Source organism: Heterocephalus glaber, unplaced genomic scaffold (genome assembly GCF_053883595.1).
Source record: "Heterocephalus glaber isolate CG9 unplaced genomic scaffold, H.glaber_assembly_v1.0 deba00001813, whole genome shotgun sequence".
NCBI lineage: Eukaryota > Metazoa > Chordata > Mammalia > Rodentia > Bathyergidae > Heterocephalus > Heterocephalus glaber.
In genome coordinates this window covers 428467-443535 of record NW_028258484.1, presented here as the reverse complement: position 1 = coordinate 443535, position 15069 = coordinate 428467, and the positions used below count along the sequence as shown (strand labels likewise).

The 15069-nt window shown below is 46.7% G+C and overlaps 1 protein-coding gene across 4 annotated transcripts in view; it reads left to right on the top strand.

The window, feature by feature from the left end:
* The window catches only part of Epn2 (epsin 2), a 111521-nt gene extending 98715 nt beyond the window's left edge, over positions 1-12806 (top strand). For 3 of the 4 annotated variants that reach the window (XM_004868771.4, XM_004868775.4, XM_013067065.3), the window contains 4 exons: positions 4630-4803; positions 5371-5457; positions 7739-7954; positions 10181-12806. In XM_004868771.4, coding sequence (XP_004868828.2) covers positions 4630-4803; positions 5371-5457; positions 7739-7954; positions 10181-10464 — 761 coding nt within the window. In that variant the 3' untranslated portion in view covers positions 10465-12806. The remainder of the gene's footprint in view (positions 1-4629; positions 4804-5370; positions 5458-7738; positions 7955-10180) is intronic. The other variant, XM_004868774.4, reaches the window with a different exon arrangement.
* Positions 12807-15069: the final 2263 nt, after the last annotated feature.

The following is a 15069-nucleotide window of genomic DNA, read 5'->3' as shown; positions in this document are numbered from 1 at the left end:
TAGCATGTGTGAGGCCCTGGGTTCAATGCCCAGTACCACACACATACACGTGCACACACATACATGTGCGTGCATGTGCCCGTGCACACACACACACACAGAGTAACAAAAAGATCAGTAGATAATCTCCCTAACCTGTGTATAGTGGCCGTATCCCTGTAATCCCAGCACTGTGGGAGGCTGGGGCAGGAGAATTACAAGTTTGAGCCCAGCCTGGGCAACTTAATGAGACCTTGTGTCAAAATAACAAAAATTAAAAAGGGGATGGATTGTAGCTCAGTGTGAAGGCCCTGGGTTCAATCCTCAGTATTGGGGGGCCAGTGAGAGAGAGGAAAGAGAAACTTAATGTGCTTGAAATTTTAAAAACAATTCTAGCTGGGTATGGTGGCACATGCCCATAATCTCAACACTTGGAAGGCTGAGGTAGGAGAATCACCTTGAGTTCGAGGCCAGCCTAGACTACATAATGAGTTCAAGGCCAGCCTGAACTACATAGTGAGATCCTGTCCCCGCCAAAAACCAAAAAATCTAAATTGCCAAGTCAAAGAAGAAACTATAATGAAAATCCAGAATATTTGGAGCCAAATAACAGATATTTTCATTACAGAATTTATAGAACAATTTAAGCAGTACTAAGAGAAAAATCTACAGCTTTAATAAGTGCTCACATTAGTAATGAAGAAAGTCACAGGTTTAATGAGAATAGAATAGTATTATACCCAAATAAAGTAGAAAAAAGTCATAAGGAGACAAATTAATAAACTAGATAAACATAATATCCATAAAGAATGAAGCTAATAATTGAAAAGAGTAGTAAAATAGCCCAATCTCTGTTAGGATTAATTTTTTAAAAATAGGAAAGATATAGAGTTGGGAATAAAACATATAACTGAAAGCAGTGCAAAGATTTAACACATAGTGAGAACCTTTTTGATCAACTCCATACTTATAAATCCAAAAATTTAGGTAAAGCATATAAAAGAGAAAACTCGGCAAAGCTGACTGAAGAATAATAGGAAACTTATAAATAGAGGCAATTCTGTTATCATGAAAGAAATTAAATCAGTACTTCAACTGTGTTCCTTCCCCAAATCCACCCAGAGTATGTTACAGGCAAATTCTAACAACATTTAAGAAACAGACCCACTTTTATACAGTCTTCTTCAGAGAACAGGAAACAGGATATCTTCCTACTCATTTTATGAATCTGGCATAACCTTGACATCAGAACCAGACAAGGATAATACAGTTATAAAAATAGAGATTTCAGGCTACTTTCATTTATGAATATTAATACAGAAATTCTAGTGAAAGAATTGCAAAATCAGGAAAATAAAAAAGTACATCATGGAAAAGTTGGTAAAAACTTGAGTCATTAGAAATTTTATTAATGTACTAATTAACAGATGAAAAAATGATTTTTTTTGGTACCGGGGATCAAATTCAGGACCTTGCATTTGCAAGGCAGGCGGCAATGATCATTACTAATAGAGGCAGAAACAGTTTAATAGTCTTCGCCAGCCATTCATTGCAAAATTCTTGGCAAAGCTGCAATAATGGGGAACTTCTATAACTTGATAAAGGGCTTCGTGTGTTTTTCCTTTTTTTTTTTAGGTTTTTTTGAGACAGGGTCTTAGCATGTAGTTCAGACTGGTCTTGAACTAACTCTTGTAGCCAGGCTGGCCTCGAACTCATGGCAATCCTCCTGCCTCTGCCTCCTGAGTGCTGAGATTATAGGCCTGCACCACCAGTCTGGCTGATAAAGGGCTTCTTAAAAGAGAAAAATCCCATAGCTAACATATTTAATGCTAAAATGTTGAAAAGTGATCCTGTAAGATAAGAGCAAGACAAGGGTACCAATCTCCGTCCCTCTTACTTTACATTGTGACTGGTGGCCCTCACCAGTGTAGTAAAATAAGAAAAGGAGTATAAAGTACTAGGAAGAAGATACCAGACAGTCATTATTAGCAGGTGATATAAAAAATTTTTGTAGATAAATTATTAGGATTAAGAGTTATTAGAAGTAGGGCCGGGGATTTAGCTCAGTGGTTCCAGCACCTGCCTTGCAAGTGCAAGGTCCCAAGTTCGATCCCTGGTACCAAAAAGAAAAAAAAAGAGTTATTAGAATTATTACTAGAATCAATAATTACAATGACTTACAGTTGTTAATATTATTTAGCAACGTTGCTGGATACAAGGATAGTATACAAAATCATAAAAAGATGCCAATTCCTAGGATTCGTAGCAGGTTCCTAGGAATAAATCCTACACAAGTTATATAAACCTCTTATGGAGATGAAGGATAAAATAAAGATTATATATCAGTGAAAGGTAATAAAGAATATTTATATAAATACAGAGCTCTCCTATGATTTTACTTTGGAAAACAATGTTATTATGATAATACTTTTCCCCCAGAGTGATCTGGGATTCAATACAATTCTGGTAAAAGTCTCAACCAAGGTTTTTTGGGGGAGGCGGGTGCAGTTTGAGGCAAGGTCCCGCTTTTAGTTCAGGCTAGCCTTGAACTCATTATGTAGTCCAGGTCTGCCTCAAACTTGTGGTGATCCTCCTGGCTCAGCCTCCAGAAGGCTGGGTTATAGGTGTCCACCACCATGCCTGGCTGGTTTTTCTTTTTTTATCTCTTTAAGTTTAAATTTTTAACTTGACAGGATTATTTTAAGATGAATATGAAAGACCAGAGGGCCAAGAACAGGCAAGATCCGGGTTGGAATTTTCTGTACCAGAGGTCAAGAATCATAATGTATATGAGATATAAAGGACATGTCAGGATGGAAATCAATAAATGGGTTGGTGCAACAGAATAGGGAGCCCAGTGATAAGCACCTGACACCCTGACTTGTGACCCAGCAGGCACTGCCCACAGCTCATCAGGGAACAAATGAATGGATGAGGGCCCCAGGGATTTAGCTCAGTGGTTCTGCCACCTGCCTTGCAAGTGCAAGGTCCCGAGTTTGATCCCTGGTATAAAAAACAAAACAAAACAAAAATGAATGAATATATGAGTCAGTATGAAGATAACCCTGAAGGAAAGTGGATGAAAGACTTGAACAGGCATCTTGGGAGGGGGGCTTTGTGAATAGCCCGTAATGTGTGAAAGGATGCAGAGTTTATTGAGGAACAAGGAAATGCAAGCCAACTCAATATAAAATAGCTTCACACCTAGTGGATTGGCACAAATGAAAAAGATAGTTCTGTGTACCAGAGAGGTTATGAGGCAACATCTGGGGCCACAGGACCCTAGCATCCACTCCTGGAAGGGTATCTGCTGGTATAACAATTACAGTGGTTTCAGCATCACTTGCTGAAGGTGAAGGTTCTTGTAGCCCAGAAGTTGTGTATACATGTTACATGTATGCAAGGGGATGTGAACAAGAATAGGCAGCAGAACAAAGCCAAAGCAAAATAAAACCAGCATCCAATAGGGCAGTCTGGTGTGACTTTTTTCAAAGAATGAAATACTATATAGCAATAAGATAAACAAATTTCAACTATACCTTAACCCAGATGAATCTCCCAAATAAAACGTGGAGTGAACAAAGTCACAAAAGAATACATACAATGCATTTCCATTTATATAAAGTTCAGGAAATAGACACAGCTCACCAATGTATTGTTTAAAGGTGTGCAGAATATGATAAACTAGAAGGGAAAGCAAGAGAATGGCTAATACAGGGTTTGTGATGGTTGAGATGGGAGAGGGGTCACTGGGAGGTGTGCTATGGTCCCTGAAAGACAGCAGTGTTTAAATGTGGTGCATCACACATGACTGGAAGATGTACACTTTTAAAACTGACATTTTACTTTAGATGGATGCAGATTTTCTGTTCAAAAAAAAAGGTAATTTTGAGCTAAGTGTGGTGGTGCATGCCTGTAATTCCAGCACTTAGGAGGCTGAGGCAGGAGGATTGCTATGAATTCAAGGCCAGCCTGGAGCTGTGTAGTGAGTTTGAAGTTTGAGTTACATAGTGAGATCCTGTCTCAACCCCCCATCCCCAAAAGGGGAGTTGTGGTTGTGATTCATTAAGTTGATTTTACCACTCACAGTTTGAAATTGGTTTTTGTCTTTTTTGCTTAAACTGGTGGTGAGTACATAGTTGTTTATTATGTTATTTCTCTTTATTTCAATACTTACTCATCTTACACTCCTTCAGAAAGCAGAAACCACTCAAAGCAGGTGGGAGAAGTGCCTCCAAGGCCTCTGGAGAGCCAGGGTAGAGTGGGTGAACTGCCAGGCTCCTTTCAGAGGGGGAGCCTGGGTCCTGGGGAAATAGACTTGTCCCATAGTCTGATGAAGTGAGGCCGGCCTAGGGAGCCCCTTGTAAGCCCACTGTATGGAAGGGATCATGGGGAGGTCTCAGCTGTGTCCTCCCTGGTCTTCTCTGAAGGGCTGTTTCCATCTCATGGCCTGGCATTCTTCCTTCCCAAAGGGTGGGCTGCTGGAGCTATAGCTCTGCTCAGCCTTGCTGGCGGGGACAACAGTACCCATTGGGTGATTGTCTCACCCGACAGAGAGCAGAGACTCCAGTGTGGGCCACAGTATCCTTTCCCCTTTCATCTCAGCCTTTTCTGAAGGCATCTCTAAATCCTTACCCTACCTTTCCACAGGTGCCAAGCCAGCAGCCTCTGTGGACCCGTGGGGAGTACCCACCACAGCCAGCACACACTCTATTCCCCAGAGCTCCGACCCCTGGGCAGCTTCACAGCCACCTCCCCCAAGTGCTGGGAAAACAATGGATGCCTGGGGTGCAACCTCGGCTGCCAAGCCTGTATCCGCCTCGGGTGAGAGCTCCATCTTGCCCAGGACCTGAGAGCCCCCAGTCCAGTAGCTCTGCTGTTCCTTGGCAGCGGCCTGTTGGTTTGCTGCATTTGCTTCTCTGCCCCTCCTTAGCTTTTGATCCTGATTCCTAGATCCTGAGCACCCTGGAGTGAGTAGGAGTTCACAAGCCCATCTGTATACCCCCGTCTCCCTCTGAGGGGCTCCCCTAGAGGGTGTTGGGAGAGGTGCTATGTGGGGACCCCAGCCATGGTTCTGTCCTCACTCCAGACCAGTGGGTTGGCTTTGACCACTCTTTCAGGTCATTTCCTGCAGACCCTCACCTCACAAATGTGTCTGCACCATCACCAACCCCCTTGCACTTGGCGTGGGCTGATGGAAGCTGGTGGCCCTGTTCCTGTACTGGGAGACCAGGGTCCCTGCTTCCTGCTGTCCTCCTCAGCCCACCAGTGAGTTCTGCCCCAGGAGGTGGAGTAAGTAGGAGAGGCCTCCGCCCCAGTGTAGACTGAGCAACTGCAGCTCTGTGGAGTCAGATGAGACGCCATCAATCACTGGCCTCTGTATACCCTCAGGGTCCTTTGAGGTCTTCAGTAATTTCAATGGTACAGTTAAAGATGACTTTTCTGAATTTGACAACCTCCGAACTTCAAAAAAAACAGGTAGGTAAAGGTGCTTTCCATAATATTCTGTACATTTGACCAGCTCAGTTATTGAAGAAATAATAGCTAGCTTTCAGATCTCACCAATTTCAAGCATTTTCTTTGCATTTTGATCTTGGGAGCCTGAAGCTTTTAATTCTGGGGATTCACACATTGACAGTGAAAAGTCATGAGGTTAAGTTTTTCTTTTAACTTTTCCTTATGTTGAGCCCAGTGTTTTGTGTCTGGTGCCCTCTCCCCTGGGCCATGTCTGTAGGTCAGCCAGAGCTGCTCAGCTGCCTGCAGATGCCCCACCTCTATCCCACCCTGTGCAATGCGGGCCCACCTCAGGTCTAAGCCATCCTCTCCATCAACTTCTTTCCATCAACTACCCACTCCCCAAAGATCCCTCCTTTTCCCAGATAGCCTCCCTTTGGGCATGGATGAGGCCACTCTCTGCCCACTCCATCCCCCAGCCCCAGGTGACAGCTGCTGCCTAGGAGACCCCAGTCCTGGTTAGATACAGTTTCCTTCTTTCTTACCTCCTAATCACACACAACTTTCCTCTCTTTCCTCCCTCTGCCTTCTCTGCTTTTCTCCGCCATTTTCCCACCCCTCCCCCTCCTCCTCCCCGGCCCCTGTTCCTTCTATTCCCCACTATCCCCTCAACAGCAACCACAGGCCTGCTGGGCCTGGTCTAAGGTAATTGCCTGGCAGCCCTGGCCTCCACCTCCACCCCCTCTTCACTGAAGGACTCCAAGTAAGGAGACTAGAGGCAGCTTTGGGAACCTGGTGATTTGAAGGGTCTGCTTTTATTAAATTAAAAACAAGATTCCACAGGTCTCTGTGGGCCAGAGTACAACCAAACTTGTCATTGCCTCCAACCCCTTCATGCCTCAGTGAGAAGGCAGCCTGGCCCTGGTTCAGCATTGACTTTCAAGTATTTATATTCAATTGTAGAAGGATTCCCATTGTAGAAAATTGGAAGCATTTATGGCACCAAATGAAAACCATCTATAATCCTACTTGCACTCAGCCACTATATTTCTTTCAGGTATCTTTTTCTAAACTCTTTTTGTTTGTTTGAAACAGGGTTTGTGTAATCCAGGTCAGCCTTGAATTCATAATTTTCCTGCCTCAGCCACCTGAGTGCTGGGATTACAGGGCTGTGCTACCACACACCCAGCTTTTTTTCCCTGAACTCTTAGCAGTCTTTCTTGTTTAACTCATACTGTCAGATAAAGTCAAGTCCTGCCCCATCCTAATTTTTATGGAATAACATTTTAAAACATTTTCTATGACTTTAAAAATTCATGATTGCTCAGCAATAGTGCTCACTGTTTCAGGACATATAGATTGCTCACCAATAATTTACGGTGATACCTTCGTTCACGAACTCTGTTCTTTTCCACAGTTCTGGTTGTGAACCAAATTGGGTGAGAACCAAATCAAATTTCTCCATAAGATCACCATTGAACATAACCATTGAATTTGATTCAGTTCTTGTCCAGTTTGGTTTGTGACCAGAATCATGGCAAGAATTAAGTTCATGAACCGAGGCAGAACTGTATTTAATCAATTTGAGGGGAGACATTGTAGGTTCATTTCCTGTTTTGCCAAAGTAAATAATGCGGTGGTAAACATTTTTGTGCTTAAATCTGGTTCACATTTTGCGTTATTCCCTTAGACTGGGTTCATAGAAGTGGCATTACTTAGTGAGAGCGTGATTGTGAAGAAGGCTGAGCCTATGGCCACAGTGTATCCCAGGAAGACAAATGTGCCCACCAACCCATCTCAGCATACCCTCTTTTGACTGTATTTTAGAACTTAATTTTCATTCTTCTTACTGTCAAGAAATTTGCGTTCATTGTAGCAAATGAAAATATAAAATGATACAAAAAATGTAAATTATCCATGCCTTACCAACAACCCAAAATAACATCTTAATATTTTTGAAGGGTTTTGCTGTACATATTATTTTGAATTTTGCCTTTTCTACTTATTATTTTGATACAGTTTTCTTTGCTCATCATTAACTGTTCAGATGTCCCTTCATTTTGGTGTTATGTGGGTACATGGCTTTTTTAACCTGCCCCGTGGCTGGCTGTGTGTCTCTACATGGGACTGTTGGAAAGAATGCTGGAGGGGACATCCTGTCTTGTACACAGTATGTGTGTGCTGGGAGCCTTGGCATCAGGAATGTCTGCGTTCTGCTTTATGCTCCTGGGGTTGGCAGCTTTAGGTACATGGTCTCAGGCCCTGACCTCATGCTCACCATGCCATGTGTATTTCTGTCTTGCAGCTGAGTCTGCGACCTCCCTACCATCTCAGAACAATGGAACTACAAGCCCTGACCCCTTTGAGTCTCACACCCTAACTGTTGCCTCAAGCAAGCCCAGCAGTGCCCGGAAAACACCGGAGTCCTTCCTGGGCCCCAACGCTGCTTTGGTGAACTTGGACTCGCTGGTGACCAGGCCTACTCCACCAGCCCAGTCCCTTAACCCCTTCCTAGCACCAGGTAGGAAAGTGCCCACTCCTCATCTGGATGCTTGCTTTGCTCTTCCTCAGACTGGGTGTGTGATGGCCCTGGACCTGACTCTGACTCTCTCCCCCTTTTCGGGGCTCTTCCTACCATGCTCCATGTGAGGCCCAAGCTACAAGGGCTAGAAAGGAGCACATCCATCAGGAACTCAGGATTATACAGCCATCTCTCTCCAGGGCCACATGGGGGTGGGTTATAGAAGCTGCTGTTTAGAGGGGAGGATGTGAGGAGAAAGTTTCCCCTCTCCTTAGTTGAGAGCACCAAGCAGAAGCTGCTTAACTGGGTAGCCCTGACAGGAGACCCTGGAGAGAATGCTGGTTCTGGGTCAGGTGGAGGCGGGCAGAGTGCTGGGGTGAGAAAGAGCCAGGGTTTGCTGCCCAGCATCTGCCCTCTGTGGGCAGAAATTAATGGGACCCTCTAGCCATTCTCTGGGGACCTAAGGACCCTCTCCATAGTCCCCACCACAGAATTCTGCTCTGTGGCCTTCAGGGGCTCCATGTTGGCTATGGAACAGGGCCTCAGCTGCTTGATTCTGTATCTAGGGTCATTATTTCTGGCTCTGGTATCCCTAGCCCAGCCCTTTCCTTCCCCATGTACATCATGCCTGCAGCTGCCCTGAACTCTATTATGTCCCTCAAACATGAGAGAACTCCCCTTTACCTCCAAGGCATGACACTCTCCACCCCCTGCCTAGAATATCCTCCCTCCTCTTTCCTCCCATCACCCAGCCTACATGACCTCTTCCCCTAAGATGCCTTTCCTCTCATGCACCGATTCCCCTAAGGCCTTGAGGAATGTGTGAGCCTCTGACCAGGCCCCAGGCTACAAAGGATCAGAGGATCCCAGACCTGTTCCTCCTTCAGGCCTTACAGAGGAGTGGCTATTGGCTCTAGAGGGCCTGAGGTTGTGGCCTTAGTGGAGGAGTGTGTGGAGTTCTGGGTCCCACATTGAGGCCTAGGTCAGGAAGGATATGGTGGCCCAGGGCAGGGTGGCTCCATGAGTAGAGCTGGATTAGGGCCTGAGGACCTCAGTCAGCCTGGAGCCTATTCCTGCCCAGTAGTTCCTGTTAACTCAACCTGCAGCGAGTCCTCAGGGTTCAGAAGAGCTCCTGTACGGCTATGTCCTCAGCTCTAAGGACATCTCCTTGGGGCCTTGGGACAGTGAGCCCTGCTGGACCTTTGGGGTCATTCTCCAGGCCACACAGGTGGTCTTGGCTGTCATTTGTGGGTTGCATGGACCAGAGATGCAGTTCCGGTTTCCCTTCCTGGCACCTACCCCTCTGCAGTCTCCCATGTCCTCAGCTGTGAACCAGGGGTGACTCTTAGAGTCCTCTTCCTCCTTGGATCAAAGAGCAGCAAGCAGCCTTGTCTCCATGGTAGTGACTTGGCCACCCTTGACCAGCATGCTGCCTTGGGTTGGAGACTCATGCTGGGAAACCACATCTCTTGGCAAAGAATCCCCAGCTGTTTTGATAATGGGTAGAAGATGCTTCCTGCTTGAGGGAGGTTGGTAGACAGGGTGTCCCACGGTGCCGCATAGGTACTGGCACACAAGCTACATGCTGTGGTTCCTGAGCCCCAGTCCTTTCTCCCAGGCATCTGTGGTCATAGCTGGGCAGATAGAATGAGGGCACAGGGCAGCTGTTTGCTGCTGACAGCATTCTGGACACTAGCCCTCCAGAGGACCTTGGGTCCTGAGCCTGGCATGCTGCTAGCACTGTCTCTTTTAGCCCTCTGACCCTGGATATGTCACAGGCTTCTCACAGATACAGTATCCTGGCCCTTAACAGGTCAATTCTTGTGGTCAGCAGATGCTTGCTAGTGTCTCTTGTGGATGTGGCCACCATTGTTGCAGGCCCTCGGTGAAGCAGGGACCAGAACACTTGTATCCCTGACCTGGAGCTCAGAATTCAGATGGAGCTGGGCATGGTGACACGCACCTATATTCCCAACATTGGGGAGGCCAAAGCAAGAGGATTGCTGTGAGTTTGAGGCCAGCCTGGACTACATAGTGAGTTTAATGGCCAGCCTGGAATACATAGCAAGACCATGTATTTAAAAAAAAAACAACAAAAAAACAACCAAAACAACATAGCTCTCCACAGATGGAGAGCTGTATCTCTTGAGGGTGGCTGTACCCCACCACTGGAGGGGACAGTGCTTTCCTAATAGCTCAACCTCTGCCCTCCTGCTCTCTCCTCAGGTACCACTACCACCTCGGCCCCTGTTAATCCCTTCCAGGTGAACCAGCCCCAGCCACTGACGCTGAACCAGCTGAGGGGGAGTCCAGTCCTGGGGAGCAGCACAGCCTTTGGGCCTAGCACAGGGGTGGAGCCCATGACCTCAGCAGCCCCACACCCAGTTCTGGGGGCCAGTGGCTCCACTTTGACACCCCTGGGCCCCACAACGATGAACATGGTGGGCAGTGTGGGCATGCCTCCTTCGGCAGCACAGGCCACAGGCACAACCAACCCTTTCCTTCTGTAGTGCCCTGGGCTTGGGACCCACCCAGAGCAAATGCCCGGAACACTCGTGCCAGAGGACACTTAGTGAGAACTCTGTGTGGGGTGGTAGCTGAGAGGTGGGGGTGGGTATTAGGGCCTTCAGTTCCAGCTTCCTGGTAAAAGGATTGTCCTTTATAGCCCAAACTCTCAGACTTGAATAGCATGTGGGGTGTCCTCTCCATCTGAGGCAGGGCCGCTTGCCTCTCCCCAGCCTGACCAAGCTCCTCTGAGGCCTTGGATGCAGAAGTGAAGTTGTCATTGTTGTCCTTATTCCCAGCCTCATCCCAAGGGTCCTTAAAATGCTGCCTAGCCTGGAACTTGGGACAGTCACCTTGTCTCTGTCCCCCATGACCCAGCCCCAGTCCTGGGTATGGACCAGATGAAGTGCCAGCCCCATCTGACACTGACTTTTGGAGAAGTGGTTGTGCATATTTTATTTTCCTTTGACTCATGTGTGAGTTCAAAGTAAACACTACCACCATGGACAACTTTTGAATTAAATCCACTAGAGCAAGCTTTAAAACTAATCTGAGCATAACCCTGCCACATGGCTCTATGCTTGTACACGTTTGCACATATTTTGTTTAGTACAGTTTCATATTTGAGTTTGCAGAATTATCTAATAGTCTTTTTTTGGCTAATATTTTTATAACGTGGTTCTTATTTAACTGTCTAGTTTTGATAGAATTTACCAGGTCTGGCTGAATTAAGATCTTGGCATGTGTCATTTAGTGGTTTAAATCCTCTTATTTATGGTTTTAACTCTGTAAGAAAACTTAAAAAGGAAGAGATGTTTGAATGACAAAAACATGCCTTATAGGAAACCTAAAGCAAATTCTTTATAGGGAATTTGATTACACAAAAAAGATGTTTATTTAAGGGAAAAAAAACCAACTCCACCAGTAACAGACTTGTAGCCTCCAGTTGCCTTTTCCTTTCTCTGTCTCCCTTTTTTGGTTAATTACAAACCAATCAACTCTCAGCTCTTTCAGCTAGATCCTGAGAGCGGTTTTATTTCTTACCAGTATACCAACATCTTGGAAGTTAAAGGAAAAAAAATCTAATCTATGAATGTGACTCACTGGTTTTATCAACTAATTCCTTTTTTAATTAAAGGCCCACAGGGATTAATAGGGACTCTGTTTACAGTGTGTCAGAAGTAGAGGGAGCATCTTAGCCTTGCATCTGTGCTCTCCTCTGTCTCAGTCCTTACTCAGGTTATGGTTGGAAACAGCGGTCGTCCTGGGTGTGAGGTGCTGCTGTGCCCAGGGGTCCCTGGGGGAGAGTCCCTAGACTGAGATCGGGTGAGGGACCAGGGCTTGCTTTGAACCACCTACCTTCCGGCTCGAGACCAGCTCTAGACACAGGTTGCAGAAGATGAAAAAATTCATTGCCACCTGGGATAGAATTTTAACAAACATGCACTAATATCATCTCCCTCTTCCAACCTCCTTCTGTCCTCGTCCTACTCACCACTGTGAAAAAAGTATTAAGTCTCAAATTATAGACCAGAGAAGACTTTATTTTTCCCCAGGGAAGGGACAGTCCCCTGAGTCCTACTGTATGTCCCAGCAGTCTAGCAGGTGTTTCTGACTCGCTTTGAAACACAGACTTCTCACCTACAGCTCCAAGGGCAGCTAACCACCTACCTGCCCCTCTCTGGTTCCAGAGAGATTTGACCCCTAGCACCAGCCCAGGAGAGATTGCAGTGGTCCCTGGGCTGCAGGAGGCCATGATGGCTCTGCATGAGGACTGCTCTGAGTCCTGTGTGAGACCTTCTCCTCCTTGGTGCAGGCCCGAGTTCCCAACCAGCCACTCTTCCTGGAACTGCAGGCCTGCAGCTGGCCTTAGGCTCCAGTGTCATTCAGGAAGGCTGGTAGAGGGTGAGAGGCACTGTGGTTGTGGAGGAGGGCACCTGCCCCAGATGGTGCTTTCCCTCCAGTGGTGTGGAGCCTGGCAGCCTACAGGTCAGTGCACCAGACCCAACTCCTAGGGTCAGTGATTCTTTTGTAATAGACAGTAGCCCATCCTGATGTGACTGAGGCCCCAACACAACAACCACTGTGCCACCAGGGCCCAAGAAGATAGCCCCTCGCCCCGCCTCATGGCACAGGCTGTTCTGAGCGCACGTTGTTCCTGTTGCCTGCTGCACTGATCATGAAGCCACCGGCCACTTCCACATGTGTTTCACACGTGCCACTGTGCCCCCTTCTGATGAGCACCATGGTGGAGGAAAGCACCCAGGGGCCGGTGGCTGGTTTTGAACATGTGTTGACTGTTGATACTTATTTACTGTATAAATATAATTTATCATTTGTATCATGATGCGGTTTCTGGCTGTGTCCTTACCCAACTCTTTACCCATCTTGAGCCACAGGAGAGGACTGGGTGGGCTTGGGAGCCAATTTCTGCCCAGGAGCAGCTTGGCTTGTTAGTGAGGCCACCACTTGATCTTGGTGGCCCTGAACCTTTAGGACAGAGGATAGGAGACTTGCTCTTGGTAGGGCAGTCATAGGCAGTCTGAAGGGTATGCTGGGGAAGTGTCTCAAGTGCCCTTCCCCTTCTAGCATTTATCCCCTTGTGACCTCATGATGGAACCTGCTTTGAAGGAGGTGGCAATGAGTGTGCCAGCTCCAAGGCTGGGCCTCAGGTCTCCCATGTTCAGTACGTCATGTCCATGCCATAGAAGAGCTGCTCCAGGAGGATCTGCAACCTGCCATCTTATCAGCTGGGTCCAACTTCCTTTCTACCCAGGGGAACAAGAAATGGGCCTGCTTTCTACATTGCCAGACACTGTCACAGCTGGGCCTTAGGTGACCAAGACATTCCCTCCACACATGGATCAGAAGGTCCCATCAGTCTTTGCTTCTAGCTCAAAGCCCAGGGTCTCCATGGAGGATGGAGGGGCTTCTCCAGTAAGGCAGGTCCAGCCAGTGGTGATCACCATGCCCTCTTCCGACAATAAGGAGACATTGCAGCAGGGGTGATTGTCACAGGTGAGACTCCACTCATGGAAGAGTGAATTGAAAGGTATGGGCAGTCACTGGTTCCAGAACCAGACCTCTGAGGTGGCCCTGCTTGGGAGGGAAGAACCTGAGGAAGCTATGGTTCTGGTGGGAAGGGTGTTAACATTTCCTCAACGGCCCCAGGCTCTGCCCTCTAGGGGAGGCCTATCTTGTATCCCTTTGGCTACATTCAAGATGGATGTTAGAGCTCAGTGGAAGATGGGGAGGCAGTGCTCAGCTTCTGCCTGCTGCCTGTGAATGTTCCTCACCAAGACCTGTTAAAGTCAGAGGCATTGGTCCAGGCCCACAGATCCTGTAGAAGCACATGCCCTCCAAACCTTGGCAGTCTTTTGAGCTCTTTGCTTCCCATTAGTTTCAAGTACAAATGGTTGGAATTGTTTTGGTTGGAGAGTTACTTTGGTGCTGCCCTACCACCACCACCACCAACAGGGCCCTGTCTCCTGGTGTAGTACTACACTGCTGGGCTGATGGGACAACAGCAGGCACAATGCAGGCAGGGGCAATAGCAATAGATAATGAATGCACATATGAAGTTAATTTGTCCTCAGACAAGAGCTGTCATCCTCATGGCCTGTCCCTGCTTCAAGTTAAAGGTGATTACCATGAGGACATCTGGAGCACCATGGGAGGGCCAGCCCTTCATCCAGTATTGACCAAAAAACTGAGTTCCAGTGTTTAAATGGGGAGAAAGTTTTATTAGGTCTTTATTATCCAAAGCAATTTTCAGTTATCTGCATCAATTCTAGAAAGTCTTTTTCAACCTTTTTTTGGCAGTCCTTTTTCACCTTGTGCCTGCTTGGGAAGCACCCTGTCACTGAGTTGCATAAATTTTATTTTGAGATAGGGTCTTGCTAAGTTTCCCAGACTGATGAACTTGCAACCCTCCTGCTTCAGCCTCCCTGGTAGCTGGGATTACAGATGTATGCCACTGCCCCTGGCTTTCCTTTTTCAATCTTTTGATACCAACATTTTTTAGATTCATTTTGTTCCCTTCCATTTCTTCTTCCAAATTGGCAAGTTCTTTCCTGAGTTTTATCTATTTACTGTGACAGCACAACAGTAGCGAACCTCCACTGCACATTCTGTCTCTCCCCTAAAGCCGTCAGCTCAGCAGCCACATAACCCGCCTCAAAATCATCCTGGAGGGGCATGAGGACCCTCAATCCAAGTTGGTTTGTGCATTTGTCAAAAGTCAGCATATGGCTGAGAGTGTAGCTCAATGGAATACTTACCTAGCATGTGTGAAGCCCTGGGTTCTATCCCCAGTACCAAAACAAGAACAAAATAAAAATAATTCCAAACCAACCAACCAAATAACACCACACAGTACAATTAAGATTTATGCATCTCATTGGATATAAATGTCCCCTCAAAGAACAATAAAAAAAAACCTGATATACAGTTGGGTGTAGTGGCATACACTTCTGATCCCAGCATTGGAGAGACTGAGGCAGGAGGATCACAAGTTCAGGCCAGGCTGGTCAACTGAGTGAGACCCTATCTCAAAAAGGGCTAGGGATGTGGCTCAGCACTCCCTAGGTTCAATTCCTAGTACATACATA